The 26606-nt window shown below is 53.4% G+C and overlaps 10 protein-coding genes across 10 annotated transcripts; 6 read left to right on the top strand and 4 right to left on the bottom strand.

The window, feature by feature from the left end:
* Positions 1 to 304: 304 nt before the first annotated feature.
* Positions 305 to 1372, top strand: aah1 (adenosine deaminase; the record flags this gene model as incomplete). The annotated part of the gene is made up of 1 exon (XM_056941081.1): positions 305 to 1372. One exon carries the CDS (start codon positions 305 to 307, stop codon positions 1370 to 1372), a length of 1068 nt encoding a protein of 355 aa, XP_056802936.1.
* An 846-nt stretch (positions 1373 to 2218) lies between these two features.
* Positions 2219 to 2566, top strand: N7459_001895 (uncharacterized protein; the record flags this gene model as incomplete). The annotated part of the gene is made up of 1 exon (XM_056941080.1): positions 2219 to 2566. One exon carries the CDS (start codon positions 2219 to 2221, stop codon positions 2564 to 2566), a length of 348 nt encoding a protein of 115 aa, XP_056802935.1.
* A 324-nt stretch (positions 2567 to 2890) lies between these two features.
* On the top strand, positions 2891 to 3859 carry N7459_001894 (complex I 24 kDa subunit family protein; the record flags this gene model as incomplete). Its single annotated transcript, XM_056941079.1, has 3 exons — positions 2891 to 3007; positions 3111 to 3401; positions 3464 to 3859. The coding sequence occupies 3 exons, from the start codon at positions 2891 to 2893 to the stop codon at positions 3857 to 3859; spliced, it is 804 nt and encodes a 267-aa protein (XP_056802934.1).
* A 318-nt stretch (positions 3860 to 4177) lies between these two features.
* On the bottom strand, positions 4178 to 5362 carry N7459_001893 (phosphotransferase family protein; the record flags this gene model as incomplete). Its single annotated transcript, XM_056941078.1, has 1 exon — positions 4178 to 5362. One exon carries the CDS (start codon positions 5360 to 5362, stop codon positions 4178 to 4180), a length of 1185 nt encoding a protein of 394 aa, XP_056802933.1.
* Positions 5363 to 6131: 769 nt separating this feature from the next.
* On the bottom strand, positions 6132 to 12692 carry N7459_001892 (putative SNF2 family helicase; the record flags this gene model as incomplete). The annotated part of the gene is made up of 5 exons (XM_056941077.1): positions 6132 to 6432; positions 6494 to 11287; positions 11357 to 12103; positions 12165 to 12303; positions 12371 to 12692. 5 exons carry the CDS (start codon positions 12690 to 12692, stop codon positions 6132 to 6134), a joined length of 6303 nt encoding a protein of 2100 aa, XP_056802932.1.
* Positions 12693 to 13846: 1154 nt separating this feature from the next.
* Positions 13847 to 14785, bottom strand: N7459_001891 (putative polyadenylation factor subunit CstF64; the record flags this gene model as incomplete). Its single annotated transcript, XM_056941076.1, has 2 exons — positions 13847 to 14673; positions 14734 to 14785. The coding sequence occupies 2 exons, from the start codon at positions 14783 to 14785 to the stop codon at positions 13847 to 13849; spliced, it is 879 nt and encodes a 292-aa protein (XP_056802931.1).
* A 158-nt stretch (positions 14786 to 14943) lies between these two features.
* N7459_001890 (prohibitin subunit PHB2) lies at positions 14944 to 16048 on the top strand (the record flags this gene model as incomplete). The annotated part of the gene is made up of 4 exons (XM_056941075.1): positions 14944 to 15118; positions 15175 to 15243; positions 15303 to 15658; positions 15725 to 16048. 4 exons carry the CDS (start codon positions 14944 to 14946, stop codon positions 16046 to 16048), a joined length of 924 nt encoding a protein of 307 aa, XP_056802930.1.
* Positions 16049 to 16394: 346 nt separating this feature from the next.
* rmt2 (protein-arginine N5-methyltransferase) lies at positions 16395 to 17666 on the top strand (the record flags this gene model as incomplete). Its single annotated transcript, XM_056941074.1, has 1 exon — positions 16395 to 17666. One exon carries the CDS (start codon positions 16395 to 16397, stop codon positions 17664 to 17666), a length of 1272 nt encoding a protein of 423 aa, XP_056802929.1.
* A 140-nt stretch (positions 17667 to 17806) lies between these two features.
* N7459_001888 (putative DUF221 domain protein) lies at positions 17807 to 21513 on the bottom strand (the record flags this gene model as incomplete). The annotated part of the gene is made up of 3 exons (XM_056941073.1): positions 17807 to 18828; positions 18882 to 21289; positions 21347 to 21513. The coding sequence occupies 3 exons, from the start codon at positions 21511 to 21513 to the stop codon at positions 17807 to 17809; spliced, it is 3597 nt and encodes a 1198-aa protein (XP_056802928.1).
* A 1000-nt stretch (positions 21514 to 22513) lies between these two features.
* Positions 22514 to 25746, top strand: N7459_001887 (MCM DNA helicase complex subunit MCM4; the record flags this gene model as incomplete). The annotated part of the gene is made up of 5 exons (XM_056941072.1): positions 22514 to 22805; positions 22863 to 23720; positions 23774 to 23845; positions 23901 to 25090; positions 25156 to 25746. The coding sequence occupies 5 exons, from the start codon at positions 22514 to 22516 to the stop codon at positions 25744 to 25746; spliced, it is 3003 nt and encodes a 1000-aa protein (XP_056802927.1).
* Positions 25747 to 26606: the final 860 nt, after the last annotated feature.

Here is a 26606-nt window from a genome sequence, read left to right as displayed (position 1 = left end):
GACGCAGCATGAAGATCCTCCACCGTTAGTGTTCTGCCCGGAGACCTCCGATCCACGGACGGTGAAAGCTTATCGGGGGTGTCTTGCGTTTTAATTTTTCGCCTGCTTTTGCTCGCGGCAAGATAGGGAATCAGAGCCACTGCCCCGCTCAATGGGGGCATCCCAGACTCGATATAGATCCACTCGTCGGTGAAGAAAAGATCGGGATGGGCGGACCAGATGGGGACACTCGCCCGCTCCGTTGATCTTTAAAACCACCGGCCAGCCTGACAACCTCGCAATCTTCCAAATCTCCCAATCCACAATGTGCCAGTCCGATCTGCACGAGTTTCTCCAGGGACTGCCCAAGTGCGAGCACCATGTCCACCTCGAGGGCTGCATGTCCCCCGAGCTGATCTTCCACCTTGCGGAGCGGAATGGCATCACCCTGCCAGACCCGGCGACCGACCCGGCCTACACCTCAGTTGCGGCCTTGACAGCCCGCTATGACCGCTTCACGTCGCTGGACGACTTTCTACACTACTATTTTGCGGGCATGGCCGTCCTCTGCTCTGAACGAGACTTCGCCGATCTCGCCTGGTCCTATTTCCAAAAAGCGCATGCAGACGGCGTTCATCACGCCGAGGTCTTCTTCGATCCGCAGGTGCACATGGGACGCGGCATTCCCTACCAGACGATTGTCGCCGGCTTTGCAGAGGGCTGTCGCCGTGCTGAGCGCGAGTTGGGCCTGAGCACGAAACTGATTCTGTGTTTTGTGCGCCATCTGCCCGTTTCATCCGCAAAGGAGGTCTATGGCCAGTTCATCTCGCACGAGCACTTCGGAGCGGACCTCGTCCACGGCCTGGGCTGGTCCTCGTCCGAAGTCGGTCCGCCCAAGGACATGTTCCGTGATATCTATGCGTCGGCAGCGCAGAAGAACATCCCTCTCACCGCGCATGCCGGCGAAGAAGGCGACCCAACCTATATCAGCACTGCGCTCGAGCTGGGCGCGCAGCGCATCGACCACGGTATTCGGCTCGTCGAGGACCCCGAGCTGATGCAGCGTGTTGCGCGCGAGGGCATCTTGCTGACTGTCTGCCCGCTGTCGAACGTACAGCTGCGTTGTGTCCCCTCTGTGGCCCAGGTCCCGATCCGCCGCTTCCTTGAGGCTGGCGTCAAGTTCTCGATCAACAGTGACGACCCTGCTTATTTCGGCGGGTATATCTTGGACAACTACTGCGCCGTGCAGAAGGCGTTCCAGTTGTCGGTGCCGGAGTGGCGCATCATTGCGGAGAATAGTGTACAGGAGAGCTGGATTTCTGATACGCGGAAAGCGGAATTGCTGGAGCGCATTGAGGCCCACGTTAAGAAGCACATGCCGATCGCTGTATAGGAGGGTGGTGTATGTAACTGATTGGTGGTGGTGTTCGGTGTAAAGATACCCTGTGATTCAACATTATGTAAATCATCATCTCAACCTCGATTGCAATTTTATAGGGAGGTTTATGTTATGTTCTGGACGACCACAATCTTGGTAATGTACTTCCTATTCTCCATGTAACTATAGTGCAGCACCTGATGTCTGATTGAACACGCATCCATAGCTCTTCCCAGTCGCTAGCATCACTGAAAAGCAACGCACTCTTGCGTCTGACAACACATAATTCACTGCAAAAAACCATATTCCGTAGCACTTGGATAACTGTCCAGTCTATGATCGCAGATAATAATGAATCAGAGATGTGCCGGTGTACATACGGAGAGCCTGACCAATTAGAATCAAGAAGTCTTTCGCTGGCCAATCTTCCGATTTACCAATCGAAGGGGCCAAAAATGATTACTCGAAACATAGATCGGTAATAGATAGGCAATAGATAGGTGAAACTGATAACCGAAGCTCCGCTATCGTTAGTTACTGATTCCGATATGATGGCAGCGTGTGCTTGAGCCGACTCTGTAGGTTTGGCTGTGTAGGTCTTAACTTCCTATGCCCCGCTCTTTCTCTCCCCGACGCCCATCAATTGATTCTTCTACTGGCCTCGGATCCAATTATCCCAGTAGAGCTCTTTGATCCAATCCACACAAGGTGGGTGCAGATCACTTTCCTTCTCGTCAATTATATCACCTACATCCAGCTCTAACGTGGGACGCAGGACGGTCTCCGAGGTCCAGTGCCATTCCTCCAAGAGCTGCTTGATTATCATCAAGAACGACACTATCTCATCCTAACAATCAAACAATGTCATCGACCACTGAGATTCCCGACCGCTACAAGCTTGTCTTCTTCGTCCCACCTTCCCACATAGAAGCCTGCAAAGAAGCCATCTTCGCCACGGGCGCGGGCTCTTTTCCAGGGGGCACTTATACCAAAGCTTTCTTCGAGACGCGTGGAACAAGCCAGTTTCTTCCCAACGAGGGTGCCGTTCCTACCATTGGCACAGTTGGCGTGGTCGAGCAGTTGGAGGAGGTCAAAGGCGAGGTGATGTGTGTTGGGCGCGAGGTCATGCGAAACGCAGTACAGGCATTGATCAAGGCACATCCATACGAAGTGGTCGCGTATGAGGTTTACCGGATGGAAAATGAGTAGTGAGCTGGTGGATAGGGAGACCGTACAGGATGAGGGATCTGGTATGACCACTCAATTCCTGCAAAAACCGTGTCTGTCGGTATCTCGCAGATGATCACGCTCAATGTTATTCAGACGGTGGTTTCAGTGGTCCATTGAAGCTGTTCAGTACGAGTCTGAGTAAAAGAATGGTTGAGAGACGTAGATTCACGCTTGTTGTTGCAGCGATGCAGGCGGGAGTAATCTGTCGACGCTGATTGGTCCGCCGCCCGCAAAACGCCTCGCCAACTCGATCCGTCATTCTCCTCCATCCAACCTCAACTCCCAATTGACCTCCCTCTCGCCATGGCGTCGAAACTCTTCCCCGTTTCGCGGGCCAGCCGGCTGCTGCGACAGCTCCCAACCTACCAATACAGATCGTTCTCCGCCTCCCCGCAACGATACAGCGACTCCCTCGCCGTGGTAGGTATCCCCGTGGCCGGGCCCCTCAGGCGTTAACCAGCGCCGACGGCCTTGGAAATGGAGACAACAAGGACAATGCGTTGACAACTCAATTCTCGTCCAGCATCGAAACTCCCCCTCCAACAACCCGAACCTTCCGTTCAAGTTCTCGGATCAGAACCTCAAGCTCGCCGATGAGATCCTCAAGCGCTACCCTCCCCAGTACAAGAAGGCCGCCGTCATGCCCCTGTTGGACCTTGGCCAGCGCCAGCACGGCTACACCAGCATTAGCGTCATGAACGAGGTTGCCCGTATGCTTGAGATGCCCCCGATGCGCGTCTACGAGGTTGCCACCTTCTACACCATGTACAACCGCGAGCCGGTTGGCAAGTACTTTCTGCAGATCTGCACCACTGTAAGTATATGCTGGTCGCTATGACCCGGTCCGAACCATATCTAACCATAGATCCTCTCCAGACCCCTTGCCAGCTTGGCGGCTGCGGTAGCGACGCCATCGTCAAGGCCATCAACGAGCACCTCGGCATTACCCCCGGCCACACCACCGAGGACGGCCTCTTCACCTACATCGAGGTTGAGTGCCTGGGTGCTTGTGTGAATGCCCCCATGGTCCAGATCAACGACGACTACTACGAGGACCTGACCCCGGAGTCGGTCAAGACCCTGCTCACTGCACTCAAGGAGTCTGCCACAGCCGCTGGCGCTGGCACTAAAGTCCCTGCCCCGGGCCCGCTGAGCGGGCGTGATACTTGCGAGAACAGTGCCGGCCTCACCAACCTGCGCGATGTTCCCGAGTGGAACCCGGAGACAATGATGCGGAAGGACAACGCTCTGGATGAGCAGCCGCAGCAATAAAGGATTATCACTGGGACAAGCATTCTCAGATGATAATACGATTCCAGTAGGGGGGAACTTATAATCGGGGATTTTTTGAGTAATGAATCCCCATCGCTTTGACATCAAAGCGAAAAATTTTGAAGGTACACTCCTACACGATCATCTTCCAGGGCGTCTTTTTTTTTTGTCTACCATGTACAGTACGAGAGCTCCGTGGATTTTCGAGATGGGAGCCAGAATCAGATCCCGCCGAGATACACTCGGCCTCAATTGCAGATTTCCCTTTTTCTTGACCTAGTTTCATCTTTCATCTTTCCCACTGAAGGACACAGTACCTCATCCGCCGAGCAGCTTCCTCAAACTTCTTTCGATCAGTCCTTCACGTGCGCCCTGAGAACCGTCATTTACCTGCTCAATCCCATAAAATTCGCCATACCAGCCCTTCAAATAAACTGACTTCTCTTCATTCGGAGACGCCGACCCATCCGTGTTGCGTTGGAACGCAAAGCGCAAGGCAGCGCCCAATGCAGCCGCAGCCTCCACTTTCCTCAGAAAAGCCTGTCTCGCGCTGGGCTGAACTTCCGTCACCATGAAAAACTCCTCCCAGAAAGCGCTCTGCAGCCGTGGTCGACAGGTGTAGTAATGCCAGCCGCTTTCGTCCGCATAACCCATCGCTAGGAACATCGCATACAAATCCATACCGAAAGGATGCACCGTTGCAAGGGACCAGTCGACGATCCCCGTGATGGCGAAGGTCTCTTCATCGACAAGAATATTATTCGGCACAAGGTCTCCGTGTGTAACGACTTGCTCGTACCCGTCAAAGAGCCTCTCGACATGAGCCTCCAGCTGATCGGCTGTCGCACGCGGCACCGAGTTGGGATATCTTTTCTTGTTCAGGAGCTTTCTCACCCGAATTCGCAAGACCTTGCGTGTCTGTCGCAGCTTCCGCTTGGACTGGCTACAATCGTGCGTCATGGCGAGATTCCAGCCGCGGCCGAAGTACCTGTGCCGTAACAACAACAGCGTGAGTCTCGACATAGGGATCAAACCTCCGTGCTTCGCCAACCATTCAATGGCAACGTACCGGGCGAGGTCTCGGACATAGCGGGTATGTTTGGCCTCATCCTCAGGGGTCATGTCGGCTTGGGTGCAGAGGACTTTGGACGCGGCCACGCCGCGCATGTACGGCATTGTGTAGATGAACAGTGGCGGTCCTGATCCGGGCACGATGTCGTGGCATTTGGGCTCCGGGACGAGTTCGTTGTAGATTGCGCGTGCTAGTGGGATTGCCTTTGCGTACAGTCCGGAGCCTTCGTCGCGGAAGGATACTACGTCTTGCCGGCCGTACGCATTGGTCACAATGACAGTGTAGCTCATTGTTCCAGGCGTGTCGACGCAGCGGACGGAGACTCCTTGCAGCATGGAGAGGGCGATTTCATCACATTTCGCGCGTGTTGGAGACTTTCGCAGCGCAAAGAAGACTTCATTGGCTTGTTGTATCTCGTCACTTTCCTCCATGGTAACAATGAAAACAATCAATTGGTTTTGGATGAAGCGGGGAGTGTTTTGATAATTGGAGCCGAGTAAAATGATCAAAAGACGCGTTAAGATGGATTGTGTTTGATAACGTGTAAGCTGTAGAGTAAGTAAAGTAAACAATGAGATGGGATGAAATGGATGGTGGGGGATTGGGTTAGAAGCAGATGAGATGAAAAGGCTCAGGTCAACATCGAGACAAGTTAGTTGGCGGGCATCACAACAATCGTGTAATTTAGGTTCCCATCAAGCAAACAGGACTCTAGTTCTAACCTGTAATGACCTTGGAAAGGAGCATCTATACTTACGTGTATAAGACCATCCCTCGGGCATCATGTCGTTCTAGACGCCCATATAGTTGGAGATGAATTATCAAAGCTCACAATTATATTACTAAATAGGATATCGTGCTAATATTATTTGTAAAGACTACCTCGGGACTCTAAAGGATTCTGGGAACATTGCATAGTTGAACTCGTTTTCATGGAGTGTTGATATCAAGCCCAAGATCAGCTAGATCGGACTTCTTAGTTGTGAGCTTCAGAGTATAGGTCTGGTGGAGAGTGGCCGAATTAAGAAGTAGTGACGACTAATCGACGTTATGTAGACTACTTATGAACGTGCGCTACGTGTAACATTCAAGTCCAGGTCGTGTTAGGGCTGTTGGAAGCGTGAACCCCGATTCTCCACGGAGGTGATATGTTGGGGATCATAGTCATGCACATGAATATTAGCATTAGATGCCTTCATCTCATAGTCTCTCTTCATCGACCGGAAGCCGATCTGCACACATTACATCACCATCCTGAATCTCCTCCATTGACACCAGCAGTGGCTGTCCATTTCTTTCCACAATGACCTTGCCACTTCGATCCTGGAAGATGCGAACGTCAACTGTCTCTCTGGCCAGCATATGATACACATGAACATCACGAGTCTGTCCGAATCGCCGGGCACGGCCAATCGCTTGAGTCATCCCTGCTTCATATTCATGCTGCGAGGGCACAAACAAGGGTGCAAGGAAGATGACATGATTTGCACATTGCAGGTTCCTGACATCAAACTGTTAGTATTGTACCGGTCATAAGGACTATTGGCAGGCAGTTGACTTACAAGCCGGCGGCCATGGCGCCTCCAAGATGCAGGATCAAGACCTTGGGCTGCAGTAGCTTCTGCTTCACTTTCTTGCCCTTCTCAGCAGTCGGGGCAATGAACTCAAGAATGGCTTTTGTGCTCTGCTGTCGTGCCATACGGTGGTTAATATTTGCCGATGTCAACGCGTGCGAGGCAATCAGCATCAAGTCCTGGAATTGGACGAAAAGAAGGACCAGCTCATCGTCTGGAACTTTGTTGATCGTTTCAATCATCATACTAAGTTTGCTGCTTTCAATGGCTCGTGAGCCGGTGCCCAATGTGCTGACAGAGATCCGCTTCGATAGAATAGCTGAACCACCACATCCACTTGCCACACAGGTCTGGTCGAACGAGTCGTTCATGATACAGTCGGAACACAGTGTATGCCCACAAGACCTTAATACTGTCAGAGAGATATTTTCGTCAGCAGGAGCTTTGCAGCCCTGACAAGAAACGGTCTTGGAGGATTGAGTGTCGATCATGGCTTGGAAGAATCGGATATTCCGCTCATTCTGAATGAACTCGCGCACGCAAGCAACGACTTCCTTGACAACAACTTCGACCAATGCTTTTTCCATTTCCGGGCTGTGATCTGGGTCTGCAGGTTTCACTATTTTTCTTATTTTCTTCGTCTTCTTTGCTCGTTTCGGTGGCTTTGAATCCTCTTCACTCTGTTCCGGTTCCAATGGCAGTTCTTCTTTCTCGGTGGTCTCTTGTTTTGCAGAAAATGCGGCCAGCTTTCGTGCCTTTTTGAGTCGCTCTCCTAATTGTCCTTTCAGATCCTTCTGGAAGCTGTCTTCTCCGATCCAGTCGTCATAGCTCTGAAGGGTCTTTTTGACAAAGTCAAAAGCCTCATTCGCAAGTTCGTCATCTCCAAAATTGCTGTCTGTTGCAAAGACAGTATCCACAAAGTTCGCCCACACAATCGCATTCTTGCTCCATTGACTTTCGATCCCAGTGTGCAGCTTGATCAATCCTTCGAGCTTCCCCAAGGTTTTTGGACGCATCTCCGTTTTGGATGCCAGCTGGATTTTGCATTTTTCAATGTTCCACGGATGCTCGGTGAGCCTGCTGGTGATTGCACATTTTAACAAGGCCTCCTCGGCAAGCTGACAGCTCTGCATAAAGTCGTTTAGACAAGAGATCAAAGGATCATCCGTTGGGTTTCTGAGCTTGCGTGTTCGTCCTTTTGCCTGCACCAAATGCTTTTGCAACTCCTGATACGTGATCCGTTCCGCCGGAAGTTGGTCGGACAGAATCAGGTGTGTGATCATGTTGATAGTCCCGATTTCAGCAGTGTTCTGACGGGCAAAGCGGTTCAGGAATGCCTGTGCATGCACCTGGCGATTATGATACCATGCGTCGCTGCGAACAGGTTGGAACATTTGGAAGGCTTCCACAGCAGTGAGGTTCTTGCGAATCTGTTTCAGTCGCGAGTTCTGGGTCGGGGCGTCGCCGTCATCATCAATTCCGAGATGAACTCCTAGATGCCGAGCAATACTCTTGATATCGGCAAATTCGTCCAGCGCAGGAGTTCCCGAGAGAATCCATTTCGAGCGCGCCGACAAACTCACCAGAGACACATTCCGCTCCTCGCCGGCATACGTGTATTCATCGATGACGATCCGGGTGAAACTGAAAGCGTGGAGGAGTGGGTGTCTCAGGTCACCCCATTGCAGGGCGGCTTTTCCGGACGGGATGTTGAACTTCTTCCGGTCCTTCGCCTCGGTGGCTGTGTCATAACCGGAATCTCGACCATCCTCCGCCTCTGCGGCTTCATCCTCGACCTCGCCATTCCCATCGTTCCCAGTCTTGGCAGGCTGTCGGAGTTTCTTCTGCTGCTGAATGGAGAATGCCTGACCCCTCAGACGGCGGGAGGGAACATATGTGGAAAACTGTTGCTTTTCTCTCAGTCGAGCTCGTCTTTGCTGAACGTTTTCCAAATATGCCTCGGGGCCAGCATCTCTCAGAACAGGAATCAACTCTCGCATACAGCGCTGGGCGTCTTCGAACCAGCTGTCAAAGCTTCGACCCGCTCTTGAAGGGGCATTGGGTGTGCCCGTGAAGCGCCGCATGGTGTCATAATACGCCTCACTTTTCAAGACAGCCCAAGAGATCAAAACAATATCGACCTCTTGGATTTCCTTCAGAGCGGTTCGTCCGAGCTTGGCAACACTGGGAATCTTGAGCACGGTGTAAGTGTTGCCAAGGAACTTGACAATCTCGGAGGCCCACTGGTCGAAGACATTTCCGGGGACGATGATGAGGGTCGCCTTTGTCGGGATGAATCCTTCGGGGTGAGGAGCTTCGGCGAATCGCTCCTGGTCGCGCGCGAATTGGGTGTCAATGAGGCCCAGGACAATCGCCGTCTTCCCGTAGCCAACCTCGTCGGCAATGAGCCCGCCGCGGATGGTTCTCGGGATGGTGGCTTTGACCTCAGCACGCCAGGACATCAACGGCAAGAATGCCTCCTCGGTCTCCTCTTCCGTGAAGGGCTCTACATCGTCCGCTTCTTGCGAGACCATCCATGTCAAGGAACGGAGCTGCTCGGGCCGCAGACTCTGTCGGAAGTTGGGCGGTTGAGCATGGACTGGATCTCCCCTGTTGCTCAGAAGGGTGAAACGGGACTGAAGATGCCTACCAAGATCGTAGGCATTGGAGATGAGACGCCACTTCAGGTTGATTCCCTCATTCGTGCCGGTCTTGACGAGAGTCCCGTAGGCCTGGTGGGCCAGAGACTGCACATTCAAGGCGAACCGCACTTCGCCACGCCCGTCGGACCCGACCTGGCTGAAAGCCAAAAACGCAGGCGGTTTTGACTTCAGTGCGCGCTCATATCCAGCTGCGCCCAGCGGGTCCTCGTACGGGGTGACCCGGCCCTTCCTATCACGCCCCCAGAGGATTGACGGGGCTGGGGGATGACAGGTGTCGCAGCAGGTGCCTGCGACGGGGAGCTCACAAGTGAGCACAATCTCATTCCAGTCCTGAGAGGCAGGCGAGGTGGCGATCTTTTGGATCGCCCAGACCAGATCCTTCAGTTCCGGGGATGATCTTGCCGGGTCCAGTGCGCGCCACGGCGTCACGACCGGAGGGAGATTGAGAATGGGGGAAGGGGCGGAAAGGGACACCAAGGTGATGTAGGACTCCCGGCAGCTATGGTCTCCAACCAAAGCGCAACGACCGGGCTCCCTGCAGCCATAACTGATCTGCTGAGAGGAGACTGGCGTCAAGGTGACTGATGGGACGGCGGTCCAGGACCGACTATATGCGCTGACGTTCTCCTCTGCGGCACTGACACGCTGGGCCCTCCAGACAGGCGACAGCTCGGCCACGGTCAGCCGAGAGGCGTATCCGGGGTTGCGGTGATGCCCCAGCGAGAAGACGTACGGATCGCTTTCTACGAAGCCGTACTTGTGCGGGTCGAGGAACAGGAAGACGGCGGGGACTTGGCTGACGACCGTCTTCGCGCCCACGGAAACGACCTCGACTACACTCTTCTTGCGGTACATAGACCCAAGCGCGGTGCCACAGTCCGGGAGAAGTTCGTACTCGCCGCGGACGTCCACGTCAAGATGCCCAACGGCCTCATCTTGACCAGTGACAAGGACCGAGGTCCAGACCATGGAGTTGGCGATTCCTTCGTCAAGCAAGCCGCACTCTGCAGAGAACGACTTGACCTGGTCTCCGAAACCGGAAATTCCAAGCTGGAACTTGTTGCTGATGGGGGCAGATATCTGCCATAACCCACCGAAGAACGATCCTCGGGGAGGGATCATTCGTGCAATCGGCTTTGCCAAAATCTCTCTCAGCAGACACTGGGCGGGAGAAGTATGTGGAGGGATTGCGAAGAACAACCACTGCAAGTCATCGGTCCTGATTCCGGTGCGATCGTATCGGATTTCAAGATACAGGGAAGAATGGCGGCCTGCATAGATGACGGTCCAGAACTCTGTGCGCTTGATGTCAACAAAACGCATCTCGTCATCGAGGGCAGAGTGGACAGTGTCCGTGAATGTTTGCCAGGTTCCATCCTCGGGGAACCGGCTCTTGAAGCCATTGAAGTCCGTCGAAGAGAGGCCGGACAGGACGAGCCGCATGGGCAAAATGCCCTTCAGATACGCAATGAAATTCAGTGGTGAGCTTCGGGGAATCGTTAGGGGCTGACTTGGGTGTGGTGGATTCCCGGCACATGAGCGGCAAGAAGTATGCTGGCAAAGAACGCATTCGACGAGATCTTCCTCGACTCCGGATTGCTTCTCACACAAGCACATACGTACAGTGCGGGCAGCCTTGAGAATGATTGCAGCATACCTCGCGTAACCCTCCGCGCGCGCTTTATCCTCGCGAGCCTCAGAGCTGAATCCGTGCCCAGCTTCGATGTCGGTGCGGCGAAGGTCAGTGCAATCCTCAAATGTGGGCATAAGTTTCTTTTCGACACTGCTTTGCTCTTCAATCTGCTTACGGCTCTCGCCCTGCTTGGGACCGGGTTCCAACGCCATATAACCAGCGGATAATGCGGCTAGCATGACGGCACACACGACAGTGCTTGTCATGGCATTTCCAGCGAGGTCCTGCAAATCTCGCTGCGACTCTCTAGTGAGAATCATTCTGTTGATGGGCAAGCCTTGCAGTGAGAGAGCTTCAAGCCCAGAAAGAGGTCCACCTCTCGTTGAGATGAATGGCATGCCCGATGGAGTCAGACAGCCGGCGACCCCGAACGAAGTGGTCCCATCACCGCCGCGATCCACACCTTGAGAAAGGTCGAACCAGCGCCTTTGGCAAGTCTATCGTCAGCTTCTGGTCATCATTCTCGCAGATTCCATGCAGATCATGAGCACTTACTCTTTATAGTTCATGTCAACTTCCTTTTGGAGACCGAGCAAGAACTTGATATCAAGGGTTTCCCAGATTCTTTCCACCTGCGCTCTAAACCATTGGTTCCAGTAAAACACCGGTGGCTGGCAAGTCACTCCACCACCCTGGGAGCGGCTGATCGGTCGCTGCTCTCCTACACGAGTCTCAGTTCGGTGGGATGCATGGCGCTCCTGGTATCTCTCCCACGCGACTTCGGCCCGCGCTGTGCTGGCTTCTAGACGTGTAGAAAGGTCTTTGCGGATCTGCTCCAGTCGTCGGTCGTCGTCAGAAAGCAAAAACATTCCTGCTGGCGAGCTGGCGGGTCGTTTGAACTCCGAAACAAGCTCCAAAAACCGGCCCGAGATGTCTGCCCAATCGCTGTTGCCAATGCCACCATGGCTATTATCCATCGCCAACAGATACCCTCGAACCCGAGTCTGCGGGATGTAATATTCCTTGGTGTCCACGATGACATGAAGGGCGAGGTACCCAATGCTGTCCCAGTACTGGCACGCTTCTTCCCAGGGGGCTCCACGAACATTCTCCAATATGACGATTGGAGGTCGACGTCTCGCCGCATATTGCAACAAGGCCTTGAAGGTGGCGCCGGACTCGCCAATATCCTCCATGGTCTTTTGCTTGTTGTTCAGCGTTGAGAAGTCAACGCACGCGGTTCCAGCGATCAAGATGTCAAGGTCTCCCGGGATTAACTCCGGAGATCCATAGGCCGTTCGGCTAAAACGAGAGACTTTGGGTCAGTATCTCTGAAATCCGTTGGCTCGCTACGATCACTTACGCTGTATCTCCATTCAACTCGAGGAGATCGCGGAAAAGAAGTGGGGGTCCAAAGTTCCGTTCAATGTACGCCTGCTTGAACGGAACAATCTCGCAGCTAAAGACATGCGAGACTCGGAATTCCTGGCCTGTGCCAAGAGCTATTATGTTGAATGGTTAGTGACTTCCAAGGCACGACGTGGGTATACGCGAGGAGAAGCGACTTACCCTTCTGGATCATCTCCAGTGCAAGGAGGGGGCTTTCAGTGCCTGAGCAGACCGTTGCCACGCGAAGTGGTCTTCCTGCAAGTCGTTGGAGGACTTTTCCAAATCCGAGCCGGAGAGCCTTGGCGGCGAGATCATGAAAGATCTCCTCCAGTGAGTGTATGGGAGCAAGGTCCCCACGAAGGTAAGGTCTTTTCAGTACTCGTCGACGGCGAAGTTCAGGGACCTCGTCCAAATCATGGGCGGACGGGACGAAAACAGCCACGGACTCGGCCTCTTCGTCGTTGTCCTCGTCACGACGCCGCTTGTTGCTGCGCGGGGCCATGGGGACAGTAGAGTCTCTTTCGAGTCAGCAGCTTCGACAACATCATTATCATCTTCATGGCTTACAGTAATGATTTTGCTAATACCCTGTATAGTAGGGTTTGTGTTGATCACGTGTGGTATGGGCGGAGCGGAATATCATGCTGTGGCGGAGCGGAGCGGAGCAGCCGAGTCTTGGGAAGAGGGAGGAACCGAGGTTGTGGGAGTCGTTGGAAGTGAGAGATAATCGTGGGACCAGGGGAATAGGGCTAATCGTCTCGAATAACCCCGACGACTAATCGTTGGACAAGATGCTGGACGAGATTGGAAGCAATACTCGTAGGATGGTTGGTCCACGACAACCTCAAACGCTGGATATGATTCTATAAAATTGCCATGCCTCCATATATTGGCCCTTGAAGCTCACACGCACATGAGTTATTCCAAATAGAATGAAGGTGGCTTCAGTCGAACTGTGTCTAATCTTCTTTTATTCTCGGCTTGTATATGTACATGAGGTCTTCACACCTCATTTTGTCAGCGGCAATATTTCCTAGTCTTTGTAAACTGTAGTGCCAGTTAATGAATTATGCACGTCTTTTATGTTTTGTTGTCCATCTTTTCAGCTCCTTCCGTGAGTCCACCAACCTCTGAGAGCATACAACCTCTGAGAGTATACAACCTCTGAGAGTATACCTTACTTGCGTGCTTAATATCATTTAAACTGTTATGCAATATCGCCAAGGCTTGGTGTACACCGGTACTTAAGACTATAAGCAGCTCCTTCAAATGCGGTGTCTTTTATAGATCATAGCTAGCACCAAATATCAAGTTCTGCAAGCTTTGGAAGTAGATCACCTCCGCGGCAGGCTGCAGAAGCAAACAAGTACGAACTAGCATTCTTAGGAGGAATGGCCAACTTGTTTCCAACTTCAGAGGACATCAGCCAAAGAAAATGGGGTGGTAGTAAATTTCTAGAAATACAGCCGGGTTGAAAGCTGGTATGCAGATGGCCCATACTAATAAAGATCACTCCAGATGCGCCGTCCTTCGCCGGAAAAACTATCAGACAACAGGGGGAAAAGACTCAGCAGGCCATGCCACTCCAGGCCCTCCCAAATAATACTAAATCGAAGATATGGAGATTCAGATATCAGGCGAAAATGGCCATATCAATCACCGCATAGCGCCTTGCATCAGTTGCTGGCGCAGCAGCATGATCTGGCTCCGCTCCATTGGCGGTAATGCATCAATAGCAGCCTGGGGCATGCTTAGGACCTGTTGCAAAAGCTCATCTTGACCCGGCATCTGGGGAGCCACTGGCTGCACCGGCGGTGGTGCGAATGGGCCACCCGCAACAGGCGGAGTAGAGATCTGAGCCGGGATACCGCCATATGATTGGTACTGTGGAGCAGCTTGAGGGGTTGCCGCGGGCTGGGCGGCTTGTTCGACAATGGACCCAAGGAGTTGGTACTCAACCAGGTTCATCAGCAAAAGAGCCTGGAAGATAGCGTATGCAAGCTGAGGGGCTTGACGTAAAAGCTCGGTTGCACGAGCGGGATCGGCCACTGCAAGAGATTTCATTTGGGTGAGGACGTCGAGGAGCTGGTTCGGAGGGAGGGAGGCGAGTGTATGCGAAATGGCGTTGGGACAATCGAGATGCGGTGGGACCTCCACGCCCGGTGGGAGAGGAGGGAGCGGCGTCGACCCTGGAACAGGTTGCATCTGTGGTGTAGGATCTTGGGATATGGGGGGCGCCTGTTGGGGATAGTCCGGTGGCACAGAGTCCTTCTCATTGTTATGCGGCCAATCGACGCGAATTTTGCGACCCATAATCTCATAGTCATTGAGATTGCGCACAGCCGAAGCTGCTTGATCTGCATCGGCAAAGTCTGCGAATCCATATCCCTTGGGCTTTCCGGTCTCCGGGTTCATCATCAGCCGAAATTTGGTGACTGTGCCGGCCGTGCTGAGGATGTCTTTGACTTGCTCCTCGGTGAGGTCTGTGGATCGTCAGCAATGCGACAGGGACTTGACCCTCGGAGTGGAGATGAGAGACGTACTGTAGGGGATATTCCCCAGGAATACACTCTTTCCCGTACGGTCGGGCGCCATGATTGCGATGAGGTTGATGGCGATGCGAGGTCAAAGTTGGATGAGAGAAACAAAAGACATTCTGCCGGACTTTGGCTGACCGCCCCAATACCACACCTTCTTCGAACTCCCGTCTTCATCAATCTCATCCATTCCCTCCTCAATCACACCCTCACATCATGTCTCAGAATCAACGGGAGGCCTGGGAGCGAGTGCAGCTCATGCTGCAGAAGCGCAAGGGTGGCTTTGGTGGATTTCCCAGCGGTGGTGGCCGCGGCGGTGGCTTCGGACTGGCCGGCACTCTCATCCTGCTCGGCGTCGGCGGTTGGGCTGTTTCAAATTCGCTGTTCAACGGTATGCTCTATTCTGGCCTTATTTTGTGGAAATGGTCCCTTAACAAGCTCTTCCAGTGGATGGTGGTCACCGCGCTATCAAGTACTCGCGTCTAAGTGGTGTGCGGAAGGAAATCTACAGCGAAGGTATGAAGTTTCACCCCATAATGCCAAAGGCATGGTCTGACAGCTCGGGATCATCGCAGGAACTCATATTCGTATTCCTTGGTTTGAAACCCCCATCATCTACGATGTTCGCGCCAAACCACGCAACATTCCTTCCTTGACCGGAACCAAGGATTTGCAGATGGTCAACATTACCTGTCGTGTCCTGTCGAGACCCCGTGTGGATGCTTTGCCGCAGATCTACCGGACTCTCGGCTCGGACTTTGACGAGCGTGTTCTTCCCTCGATTGTCAACGAGGTGCTGAAGAGCGTCGTTGCTCAGTTCAATGCCAGCCAGCTGATCACCCAGCGTGAGAATGTTGCCCGATTGGTTCGGGAAAACCTGGCCCGCCGAGCTGCTCGCTTCAACATTGCTCTTGATGATGTTTCTTTGACTGTGAGCTCTTCAATGCAAATGCGTCTACACGTATGTCCATTGTACTAACCATCGCCTTCTGCGCAGCACCTGACCTTCTCCCCCGAATTCACCGCTGCCGTCGAGGCCAAACAAGTGGCTCAGCAGGAGGCACAGCGGGCTGCTTTCATGGTTGACAAGGCTCGCCAGGAGAAGCAGGCCTTCATTGTCCGCGCCCAGGGTGAGGCCCGCTCGGCCGAGCTGATTGGTGACGCGATCAAGAAGAGTAAGAGCTACATCGAGCTTCGGAAGATCGAGAATGCCCGACACATCGCCCAGATTCTGCAGGAGAACGGCGGCAAGAACAAGCTGTACCTGGACACCCAGGGTTTGGGTCTTAACGTCAATGCTGGTACTGAGGAGGGCAAATAAATCACATTAATTGGGCGCTGGGGGGTGTGAAACCATGTACAAATAGCTTATTCTAGGAGCATCCAAACGCGGTCTCTTCTCTTGTCTTGCCAAATCTTGCCGATAAATCGTACATTCCTGTGTAGAACGTTGAAAATGCGTCCGCCGCCGTGATATATTTTGACGCGGGGACGGAAGGCGGCGAGTGGAAACTCCACCGACGTTTTTTTCTAGCAGCCGCCACTTCAAAGTTCCAGTAAAGACATTTCGAAACATTTCCAGCGGTGAGTTTGAGGCAGAAACCATTCCCCAGAAATACATTCTTTATCTTCATAGCTAACAATGCGACATCAGCAACCCCGCCGAAATGTCCGACCCCGCCACCGAGGACCCTCAAATCTCTATCACTCAAATCGACGTCGACCTGGACGTACAAGAAATTCTCCTCGCAGCATCGCAACATGACATTCCCAAGCTCCGCCGCCTAGTACGCACACAATCCGCTCTTCCAGACGCCTCAAATGTCAAAGACCCAGAGACAGGCTACTCGCCCCTCCATGCCGCAATCGCAGCCTGCGAGCCGGAGACGGACGACCGGGCGAACGGCGTGAACGGCGCTCCAGAGACGCATTCCATTGACGCGGATACTTTGAAGTCTGGCGTCGACACGGTCAAGTTCCTCTTGCAGGAGGGGGCGATCTGGAACGACCTGGACAACAACGACGAGACACCGGGATGTCTTGCGCGCCGCATCGGTGCGCCGGACCTGTACGAGCTTCTCGTCGATGCTGGTGTTCGCGCCGAGATGCTGCTGAACCGATTGGATGCGTACGAGGAGCTTTCGGACGAGGAGGAGGAAGAAGAAGCCACCGAGGAGAAGGCAGAGGACGAGACCGAGAATGCGCCAGAGCTTGTCGACGCCTCGGCAGAGCAGCAACAGCATCAAGCCACTTCTGCAGCGCAGACGCCGGCTAATCCCGACGTCTCCAACAATCGTTACCTCGACTCCAACCTCAACATCACTCAAGACCGTATTCTCGACTCCGATCAGAACGGCGTCATGATGCGCTGGGAAAGCGATATCATGCGCAAATCCGCCCAAGCGCTCCTTCCGCGTCCGGGCCTGAAAGTTCTCAATATTGGCCATGGAATGGGCATCGTGGACGGCTTCTTCCAAGAGCAAGGTCCGGCCGAGCATCACATCATCGAGGCACACGCCGACGTTGCGGCAGAGATGAAGCGGCGTGGGTGGGATAGCAAGCCCGGTGTTGTGATCCACGAGGGCCGATGGCAGGATATCCTGCCGGGACTTGTTGGAGAGGGGGTGACGTTTGATGCGATCTACTATGACACTTTTGCGGAGTCGTATGGTGATTTCCGGGATTTCTTTTCGGAACAGGTGATTGGGTTGCTGGAGCAGGATGGAAAATGGGGGTTCTTTAATGGGATGGGCGCTGATCGGCAGATCTCGTATGATGTTTACCAGAAAGTGGCGGAAATGGATCTGTTCGAGGCCGGATTCGATGTTGAGTGGGAGGATATCGCCGTCCCCAAGCTGGAAGGAGAGTGGCAAGGTGTGCGGAGGGCCTACTGGGTGGTGGACAACTATCGGTTACCGCTGTGTCGGTTTATGGATTGAGATCCAGAAGATACGAAAGAAGCGATGTGACGAGATATACCCTCCCTTCATTGGGAGACATGACTTGCTCTATGGACAGAGATGCGACGCTTGGAAAATGATATGCAAGAGAATACAGCAACGCTCATGAAATGCAACTATTACAGCTGAATCAGATCCACCTCCGAGAAGTCTGGCGGACTGCGACTGAAGATCGCCCGGCACTTGCCATCCAGTGCTTGATACTCGTTGCTGATCCAGATGTGCTTGCTGAATCGCTGAGTTCGGTAAACCTCATCATCGCTAACACCCATATCATCACGCGGGATCCAGATCACGGGCCGCTTGGCGCGAAGCGCTTCGTGCTGGAACGCACGCTGCACTAGCTGGTCGCGCTCATCAGGTGTAAGATCCTCTAATTCATCGTGAATACCCGCAAAGAGACCATGGCCGAGGGTTTTGGTGGGAGGCCCCTGGTCTTCGGCGTCGTGCGCCAAATTTTGTCGTAGTGGCTGGATGGCTCGGCTGGACGTGGGAGAGTTGGCTCCAAAGAACTTGGATCGCCGCGGGGAAGAACGACTGGCCCATGATGATTTCTTGCGGCCCAGCCGGGGGGTAGATAGCATATCACCGGAGGCATTTTGCTTCCGACTTTCTCCATTGGTCTCCAAGCTGTTGAGTTCGATATCCCTTGCGCCTCCCTCGACGCGCGCATCGTGTTCTTGTTCATCATGTCGCGCGTCAATGGCATCATCCCCATCGCCAACATCGATAGCGAGCCCGAGTCGGGCGTGCTGGGCTCGGCTGAACTCCTCGTCACGGCGCACAGCATCTTCTTCCAGGGTAATAGGCAAATAGCGGATCAAAGGACCAAAAGCATCATTGAGGAGTATTTGGAAAGCCAATGTCAAAACTAAAACCACAATCATAATAATTGCTTGACCTTTGCAAGCCACTTCGCCGGCTTCGTTTTCGACAAGGAAGAACAAGCCGATCAGACTTACTTCCATCACGTAGAGTCCGGTGAAGAGCTGGTTGATGGCGCGGGGGAAAAGAAGACCACCGGTATCGAAGCGGAACTTGGTGACGTACAGCGTGTTGTAGCGATAGACAAACCAGAACAGGCTGAATGTGATGATATTGAACACAAGAATGAGAGGAGCAACGACGCAATAGATGAGACCTAATATGAAGTTAGAAGATATTCAGCCGGTTCTGGGTGGCCGATGCACTTACCAATAGAGGCCAACGTGGTATATACGGGAAAGAAGGTCCCCCATTGCATTTGGTTCAAGTTTGTTGTGCGAGCCCATTTTTTCCTGGCTGTGCCATCCAAGATCGGCGCAAGAATGAACCAGCTGACCAGGCCGAAAATCTGGACAAGAGCACCTGCGCTCACAGACATGGCCTGCAGAATCATGTAGGAGAAAAAGTAGTTGCTAGATTTGGGGATGTTCGAGGCCAGCATTGTTGGCCAACTGTTCACGTTGGTGACATTTTCGATAATTGTCGAGAAACTGGAGGCGACCGTGACAACCAAGAACAGCTGAACAAACAGAAATGCAAAGTAGTAATTCTGGACGGTCAGCTCGACCAGCATGCCGGTATGTAAGCCCTGCGTCCGACACAAAAACCGTAGGATCAGGGGTAGAAGAGCCATGAGAATGGCCAAGAAAAGCGCGGGCAAGATACCCTGAATAGCCGAGAGAAACCAGGCTGGAAGCTTGCCAATCCAGGCCAGCCAAGTGAACGCGGTTTCCAAATAAGATAGCTGCGAAAGCAGTCCAGTGAATGCGACAGGAAAGGCCCATCCAACAACCATGGCACAGACCAATGTGATGATACCGAAAGTGCGCAGATAGCGCTCCCACCATTTCATGGACATATTGTCCCAGATGACATCGTCAGGAGAAATCTCCACGATTCGGGGTGCCATCTGTTTAGGAAGATGGTGACTGACAGCCTGACAAGCCATATGCGCAGCAACTTGATGATTGAACTGGACGAATGCGGAGTTCATCAGTGGGAAACGCTCAGGGTGCTGTTGATCAACTTCAATCTCCAGATTCAACCGAGCTACTTCTTTCCGACAGTAGTCTATGGTATCGACTTTTTTGCCAATCAGCCATAGCGAAGGCATCCAACTCCAGCCGAAAATTGGGAGCCGCATAGTGTCTCGGTCCTTGGGTCGGATGTACTTCTTCCACATCGGCTCACCAAAATCTTCGTTATCGAAGTTTTCGTTGTAGGCGACTGGATATTCTTTATCCAGTTCGTCGCTCCCTTTCGTATTCTTATGTTTGGAGTTCTTCTCCTTGTCATTGGAAAATTTGGCGGAGCCCCGACGAGACGCGTCCGTAGCGGGTGTACCAGGACCTGTCAAGGGATACTCATCGGCCTCCCGCTTAGCTTTAGAATTATGCGACGACAAGCGGGTTTTCCATGAAGGGCGTTTTGGGGGTGATCGAGGATCGCGATGCATGGTGCTATCACCCTGGGCCGGTTGGGGGGTTCGTGGCAGAGTAATTGGGTGCATAGACTCATCAGCCGAGGAGTCGGCCGTATCTGCGGGCGGAGTAGGGTCACGACGAGGTAGTCCAAACTCGGTTGTCTCAACGTATCCTCCGGTGCGGGTCAAGGTGCTGTCAAAGCCATTCTCAAACTTTTTAAGACCACCAAGCACTGACTTGCCTAGCTTGCCGACACCCTGTCCAACTGCGCCAGCAGCAGATAGGGCTGGGTCAAACACAGCAAGGCGTGCCTTGTCCGCTGATGTATTTCTGTGGTGGCCGTCTTCCAAATGCAAAGCTTCACGTACAGTATGAGCCTGGTGGGGATCACCGGAGCTGACACCAGGTCCCATTACCATTTCAGATGCTCGCTTGTCCGTGTCGATCTTTTCACGGTCTTCAGCGCTAAGCTTGCCTTTACCGGACTTTTTTGCCTCGGCCTTGAGTTTCTTGATTTCTGCTTTCTTGCATTTGGCGATCAAGTCCGTCTCAGCGCTCTCGAGTTTGAGGGCAAGATCATTCCGCGCCTTCACCTTTTCGTTTAAGTCGTCGAAATTGCGGTTGATCCAGATATTGCGGACCCCACCTGGGAAAACATCAAAGAGAGTATCGAGAGCATCGACGTTGAGCCAGTTGGATGGGATAGCCGTTACCAGAACGGTGGTCGCCGAGGCACGAAGCCGATGCTGAGGAGATGTCATATAGGCCTGGCGTAGCCGGATATATCCTCTAAGCTCGTCAAAGAAAATGGCACAGACATAAAAGACCGCAATCACCGCCATGACCAGGTGAGCCCAATAGCGGTGTGTGTGCTGGGGTTTGACGTTGCCCCAGGCTAGTTGATCCAGTCCCGTCACGTTCCATTGAGTACTGCTATCAGTGCCGTTTTGGTAGGATTGACCTTTGCCACCAACCCGGTTAATGGGCAGAAGCACCGGTAGAATCAGAAAACCCAGGGGAATGAAGATCTTGAGCAGCATGCGCAGATAACGAAGAAAGAAATATGCATCCAAGCCACACTTTTGGATGAACTCGGAGCTGGATGTTCGAAACACGGGGCCAATCCAGCGGAAGAGACCCGGCGGAGATGGTTTCGTGCGTTCTCGATCCGGAACTAGATAAGTTCGTGGTTGACTAGAGAGCACATGTGGTCAGTTCTGTGATTCCAAATGAGAAAGGGGTTGGGCTCACTAGATGCGGGTCAATTTGCCTTTAAGCAGCATGAACAGCAAGAACTCGATCGCGAAGACAATAATGGCCGTCGCCAGCGAGGCCACAAAGTTTGATACATTTTCTCCCTGGGCTGACTTACCATGGCCGCCGGCGTGCTGCAGAGCTTCTTCGAGGCTGGAGGTCATGATGATCGGCAATGAGGACAAGGGAAGCGCGCTTCACGCGCAGTGGGGGAGCGTCAAGAAGCACGATGGAAGATTCTCAAGCCCGAGTGACATTCAGAGCGGTCCCTTGCAGGCGTCCTGTCACTTTCAAGTCTCAAGCGGAATCAGGAGAAAGTAGAATATAACCCAGCCCCGGCGACGAAAAAGTAGGAATAAAGGAAAAAAGATAGCAAACAAAGGCGCCTGACGATCCCTGGTGGAGGCGCCCTATGAGCCGAACTGGCGTTGAGTTTGGCTGTCACACAACAATGACTGCAGTGGCTGGTGTTTGGGCAGGCGCCCAGGGGAGGCGCCAGCTCCCCGCCGAATCAGCGACAGACAGGATGATTGGAGCGATCGTGGAAATGCCGATCGTCTGTAGGATGACATCAAGCGCCTGGTGAAACAGCCAAGCAGGTCCCGGAGGCTTTAGGGAAATTGGAGCTCTTTGTTGCTATTTATGTGCCGTGTTTCACCGAAGCAACTGCGGCCATCGGGATTCGCAGAAGAAGTCCTTGCAATCGATGAAGCAAGAAAGCGCCAAAGCGAGAGGACCAAGGAATGTAAGAAGCCTAAGAAGACCAAGAGAAGCTAACAAGAAGCTAACAAGAAGCTAAAGAGAAGCTAAAGTGGCGCTTGGTTCCACCCGGGTAAACACCCAAACAGGGAAGGTGCGTTTGATTGGGCAGTGATAGGTGGCTGTGCAGGCTACATAATGTGTAATGGAGATGCGCGCCACCCAACCCAATCTGGCAAGGTTGGATTTGGCAGGTTGAGCTTCGTACGCCACATATCTCCAGCCACAATTCCAGATGTGGCTGATTCTCAACACGCTCGCCCAAAAAGGAAACCACTTAACGCGTGTGTTGCGCGTAGCAACGCGTCGCACCCGACAGATTTGATCTCCCTTTCTCCGTCGCTCCCCCATCCACACTGCCATCACCACCATCCCCTCCCACCTCCCAACTACCTTCCATCCGCCATGTCTTCACCGGCATCTCACCGGAGGGGTCGTTCCTCTAAGAAGTCGACAGCTTCACCGGCGTCGTCCTTGGCCCGAGAGCCCCCTAGCAGCCCGACGCATCAGGCGACCCCCCGCGCGGCCAGACGTTTGGCTGCCGAGGGAAATGTCCCATCCTCATCGCCAATGTTCTTCCAATCATCGCCCACTCGAGGAAATCAGGGCGCAGAGACCCCTGATGTCCGTATGGCCGAAGCCAGTTCAACTGTGGACGATGGCGAGAGAACCCCCCGAGCCGGAACAGGCATTCGAGGTATGCAAGATGCGCCTGTCGAGAAATACCAACCATGCGGCCAAACTGACTGATCAGACTCTTCCCCCATCAATTACATTCCCAGCTCCAGTCCAACCAGGACTTTTGCCCGAACAGATATTCGCTCCGATATTCGCTCCGATGCCAACAGCATAAGCAGCGGACTCTTCGTATCCCCGAGTGGCCAAGGCCATCGGGGAGCTCCACGTCGAAGCGACCTGCATTCGGGCGGATTTGGCTCGACTCCTGCTCGCAGAAACAGGATCTTCGTCGGCGCCGACGGGCTGCCCTCGGGCGGCAATGCTCCTCGTTCTGATGCGACTTTCTCCAACATTAATCCCGGCACATCGGAAGCCGAGGCTATGGCTGGTAACTCGTCCCGTGTTATTTGGGGTACCAACATCTCGATCCAAGACTCCATGTCGGCCTTCAAGAACTTCCTGTATAACTTTGCCACAAAATACCGGCTCTGGGCGGACGGAGAGTCGGAGGATGAGACACGAGCCCAGGGAGCTGCAGCAGAGAAGCGCGAATATATCACGATGCTGAACGACATGCGTCGTCTCGGTGTAACGACTTTCAACTTGGATGCTCGCAACCTGAAGGCATATCCATTGACTCTCAAGTTGTGGCACCAACTACTCGCATATCCCCAAGAAATTATTCCTCTGATGGATCAGGCTGTGAAGGATGTGATGGTTGATTTGGCCCTCAAGGAGATGGACGTCCTGCGATCTGAGAACCAGCGCGGCACCCAGTCTCGGGACCGACGTGGCCAGTCCATTCTCACTTCTGATGGCGTTCTTCCACAGGCCGATGTTCCCGATCTTGTCGGGGAAGTTGAGGCCATATCCTATAAGGTGCTTCCGTTCGGACTAGACAGAAGCATCAACATGAGAGATCTCGACCCAGCTGGTATGTCGAATGGTGTACGAAAAGAGGATGGACATTGCTAATGTTAGAGCTAGACATGGACAAGCTGGTCAGCATTAAGGGCTTGGTCATCAGGACAACTCCCATCATTCCCGATATGAAGGAAGGCAAGTTTTCATTCTACAACGCCTTTACAAGTCCATAGCGCTAACTTCCGGATAGCATTCTTCCGCTGCAATGTTTGCAGCTATGGCGTCCAAGTTGACATTGATCGAGGTCGTATCCAGGAACCTACCGTTTGTCCGCGTGACTCGTGCAAGGAGAAGAATTCGATGCAGCTCCTCCACAACCGTTGTTCGTTCTCTGACAAGCAGGTCATCAAGCTGCAGGAAACTCCCGACAACGTCCCTGATGGCCAGACTCCTCACTCCGTTTCTCTCTGTGTGTATGATGAGTTAGTGGACGTCTGTAAAGCTGGTGATCGTGTTGAGGTGACTGGTATCTTCCGCTGCAACCCTATGCGCGTGAGTGCCCGCCAGCGCTCCCAGAAGGCACTGTTCAAGACCTATATCGATGTCCTGCACGTTCAAAAGGTCGATCGCAAGAAGATGGGCATCGATCTGTCCACTGTTGAACAAGAAATGTCCGAGCAGGCGGCTGAAGCCGATCAGGCCCGCAAGATCTCTGCCGAGGAGGAGGAGAAGATTAAGCTCACTGCATCTCGACCGGATGTCTACGAACTGTTGGCTCGGTCACTGGCCCCTAGCCTTTACGAGATGGATGACGTGAAAAAGGGCATTTTGCTGCAGCTGTTCGGCGGTACAAACAAGACTTTCCAGAAGGGGGGTAACCCGCGCTATCGTGGAGATATCAACATTCTTCTTTGCGGTGATCCTTCGACTGCAAAGTCCCAGCTGCTGCGATATGTGCATAAGATCGCACCTCGTGGTGTATATACCAGCGGTAAGGGTTCGTCAGCTGTCGGTTTGACTGCCTATGTAACTCGTGATCCGGAGACTCGTCAAATGGTCCTGGAGTCCGGTGCACTGGTTTTGTCCGATGGCGGCACCTGCTGCATCGACGAGTTTGACAAGATGAACGAAGCGACACGCTCCGTCCTCCATGAAGTGATGGAGCAACAAACCGTCTCTATTGCCAAGGCTGGTATCATCACCACCCTCAATGCACGCACCTCGATCCTGGCGTCTGCCAATCCCATTGGCAGCCGGTATAACCCGAAGTTGCCCGTTCCGCAGAACATCGATCTGCCCCCGACGTTGCTCTCTCGTTTCGATCTGGTGTACCTGGTCTTGGACCGTGTGGACGAGACGGAGGATCGTCGGCTGGCGAAGCATTTGGTCGGCATGTACTTGGAGGACACCCCCGAGCACGCCAGCTCGGAAGAGGTTCTGGTAAGAGAAACATCACCTCAGATGATTCCATTTGACCCAGAAACTAATATTTCTATCCTGTCTAGCCGATTGAATTTTTGACAGCCTACATCACCTACGCCAAGACCCAAATCCACCCCGTTCTTACCCCGGCTGCCGGTACCGCTCTGGCGGACGCCTATGTGGCCATGCGCCAGTTGGGGGATGACATCCGCGCCTCAGAGCGCCGCATTACGGCGACCACCCGACAGTTGGAATCCATGATCCGTCTGTCAGAGGCGCACGCTCGCATGCGTCTGTCCTCGGAGGTGACGGCGGCCGACGTTGAGGAAGCCGTGCGTCTGATTCGCTCGGCCATCAAGCAAGCGGCCACGGATGCGCGCACGGGCCTGATTGACATGGGTCTACTGACCGAGGGCACCAGTGCGAGCGAGCGCCGCTTGCGTGAAGATCTGAAGCGCGCCGTACTGGGCCGACTGGATGAGCGCGGGGGTGTCAGTGGCGCGGCCGTTCGCTGGAGCGATCTCTTCCGCGACATGACCGAACAGAGCGATGTGCAGCTCGATCACAACCAGTTTGCCGATGCGGTGCGGTCCCTCGAGGCCGAGGGAGCTGTGCATGTTATGGGTGAGGGTGCACGACGGAGCATCCGCCGGGCCGCGCTCGGTGTGTCCTAGGACACTCGACCACCCCCTCGATATGAAATTTCTCTACGATGCAATGATCGGGCTGCATATCCTCTTTCTGTGATCGTGTGTTCTCTCTTCCCGGCTTTGCAGGTGTCTCGGCGTTGATTGGGGGGCTGCATGGTTCGAGGCGATACATAAGCAAAATGACCAAATGATGTCGCGTATGGGATTTCCCTTTTGAGCATGATCGCCACGTCGAAACTAAGCTTTGAATGTGTATTGTATATTCTAGTGGGAGCATGCATGGTCTAATGTGATAGTCTAGTTATTGCCATATTGCCACTCGATTGTGCTTCTTGAGTGTAATTTTCTTTTTTTTCTCTCTGCCGCAGTTTCCACATGCTCGTGGCTCTTTAGCATATGGACATGCTCCAGGAGCGGCCAGGGAGTGGGATCGGGTCAAGAGTGCAGTCCCGACGAGCAGTCCCGCATCACTGTCACCCACTCGGCTCGGTAGTCAGGACTTGACAGGTGTCTACGGGTTGATCGGTCCGGATCAAAGTACTATCTTACTAACCCATAGGGAGTATGAACTATTTTATATCGGGCGGCCACTACAGTAATTACTTTTTCCTGTGTCGCGTGCTCCGTAACTCGATTCGGTCGTGTTGCATTGCGTTCACTTATCAGCATAATGGATGTTTCTCCACGGGCGAAGGTGTATCCACTCAGCCAGCAGCGCATATTAGATCCAGAGCCCATTACCGGGGGATCTTGCTCCAAGCTTTCGCGATCTGCATATATATAGCTGCACATCGGCACCGTAACTTAGGAGGCGTACATAAGAATCATCTTATATGCATCCTGCGACTGTAAGCCTGCCCCTACCAAGCACGAGAATATCAGCG

This window comes from Penicillium hispanicum (genome assembly GCF_028827665.1).
Source record: "Penicillium hispanicum strain IBT 35686 chromosome Unknown utg000002l_segment0_segment0, whole genome shotgun sequence".
NCBI classification, from domain to species: domain Eukaryota; kingdom Fungi; phylum Ascomycota; class Eurotiomycetes; order Eurotiales; family Aspergillaceae; genus Penicillium; species Penicillium hispanicum.
The sequence above is the reverse complement of the archived record's forward strand: the minus strand, read 5'-3'. Positions and strand labels throughout refer to the sequence as shown.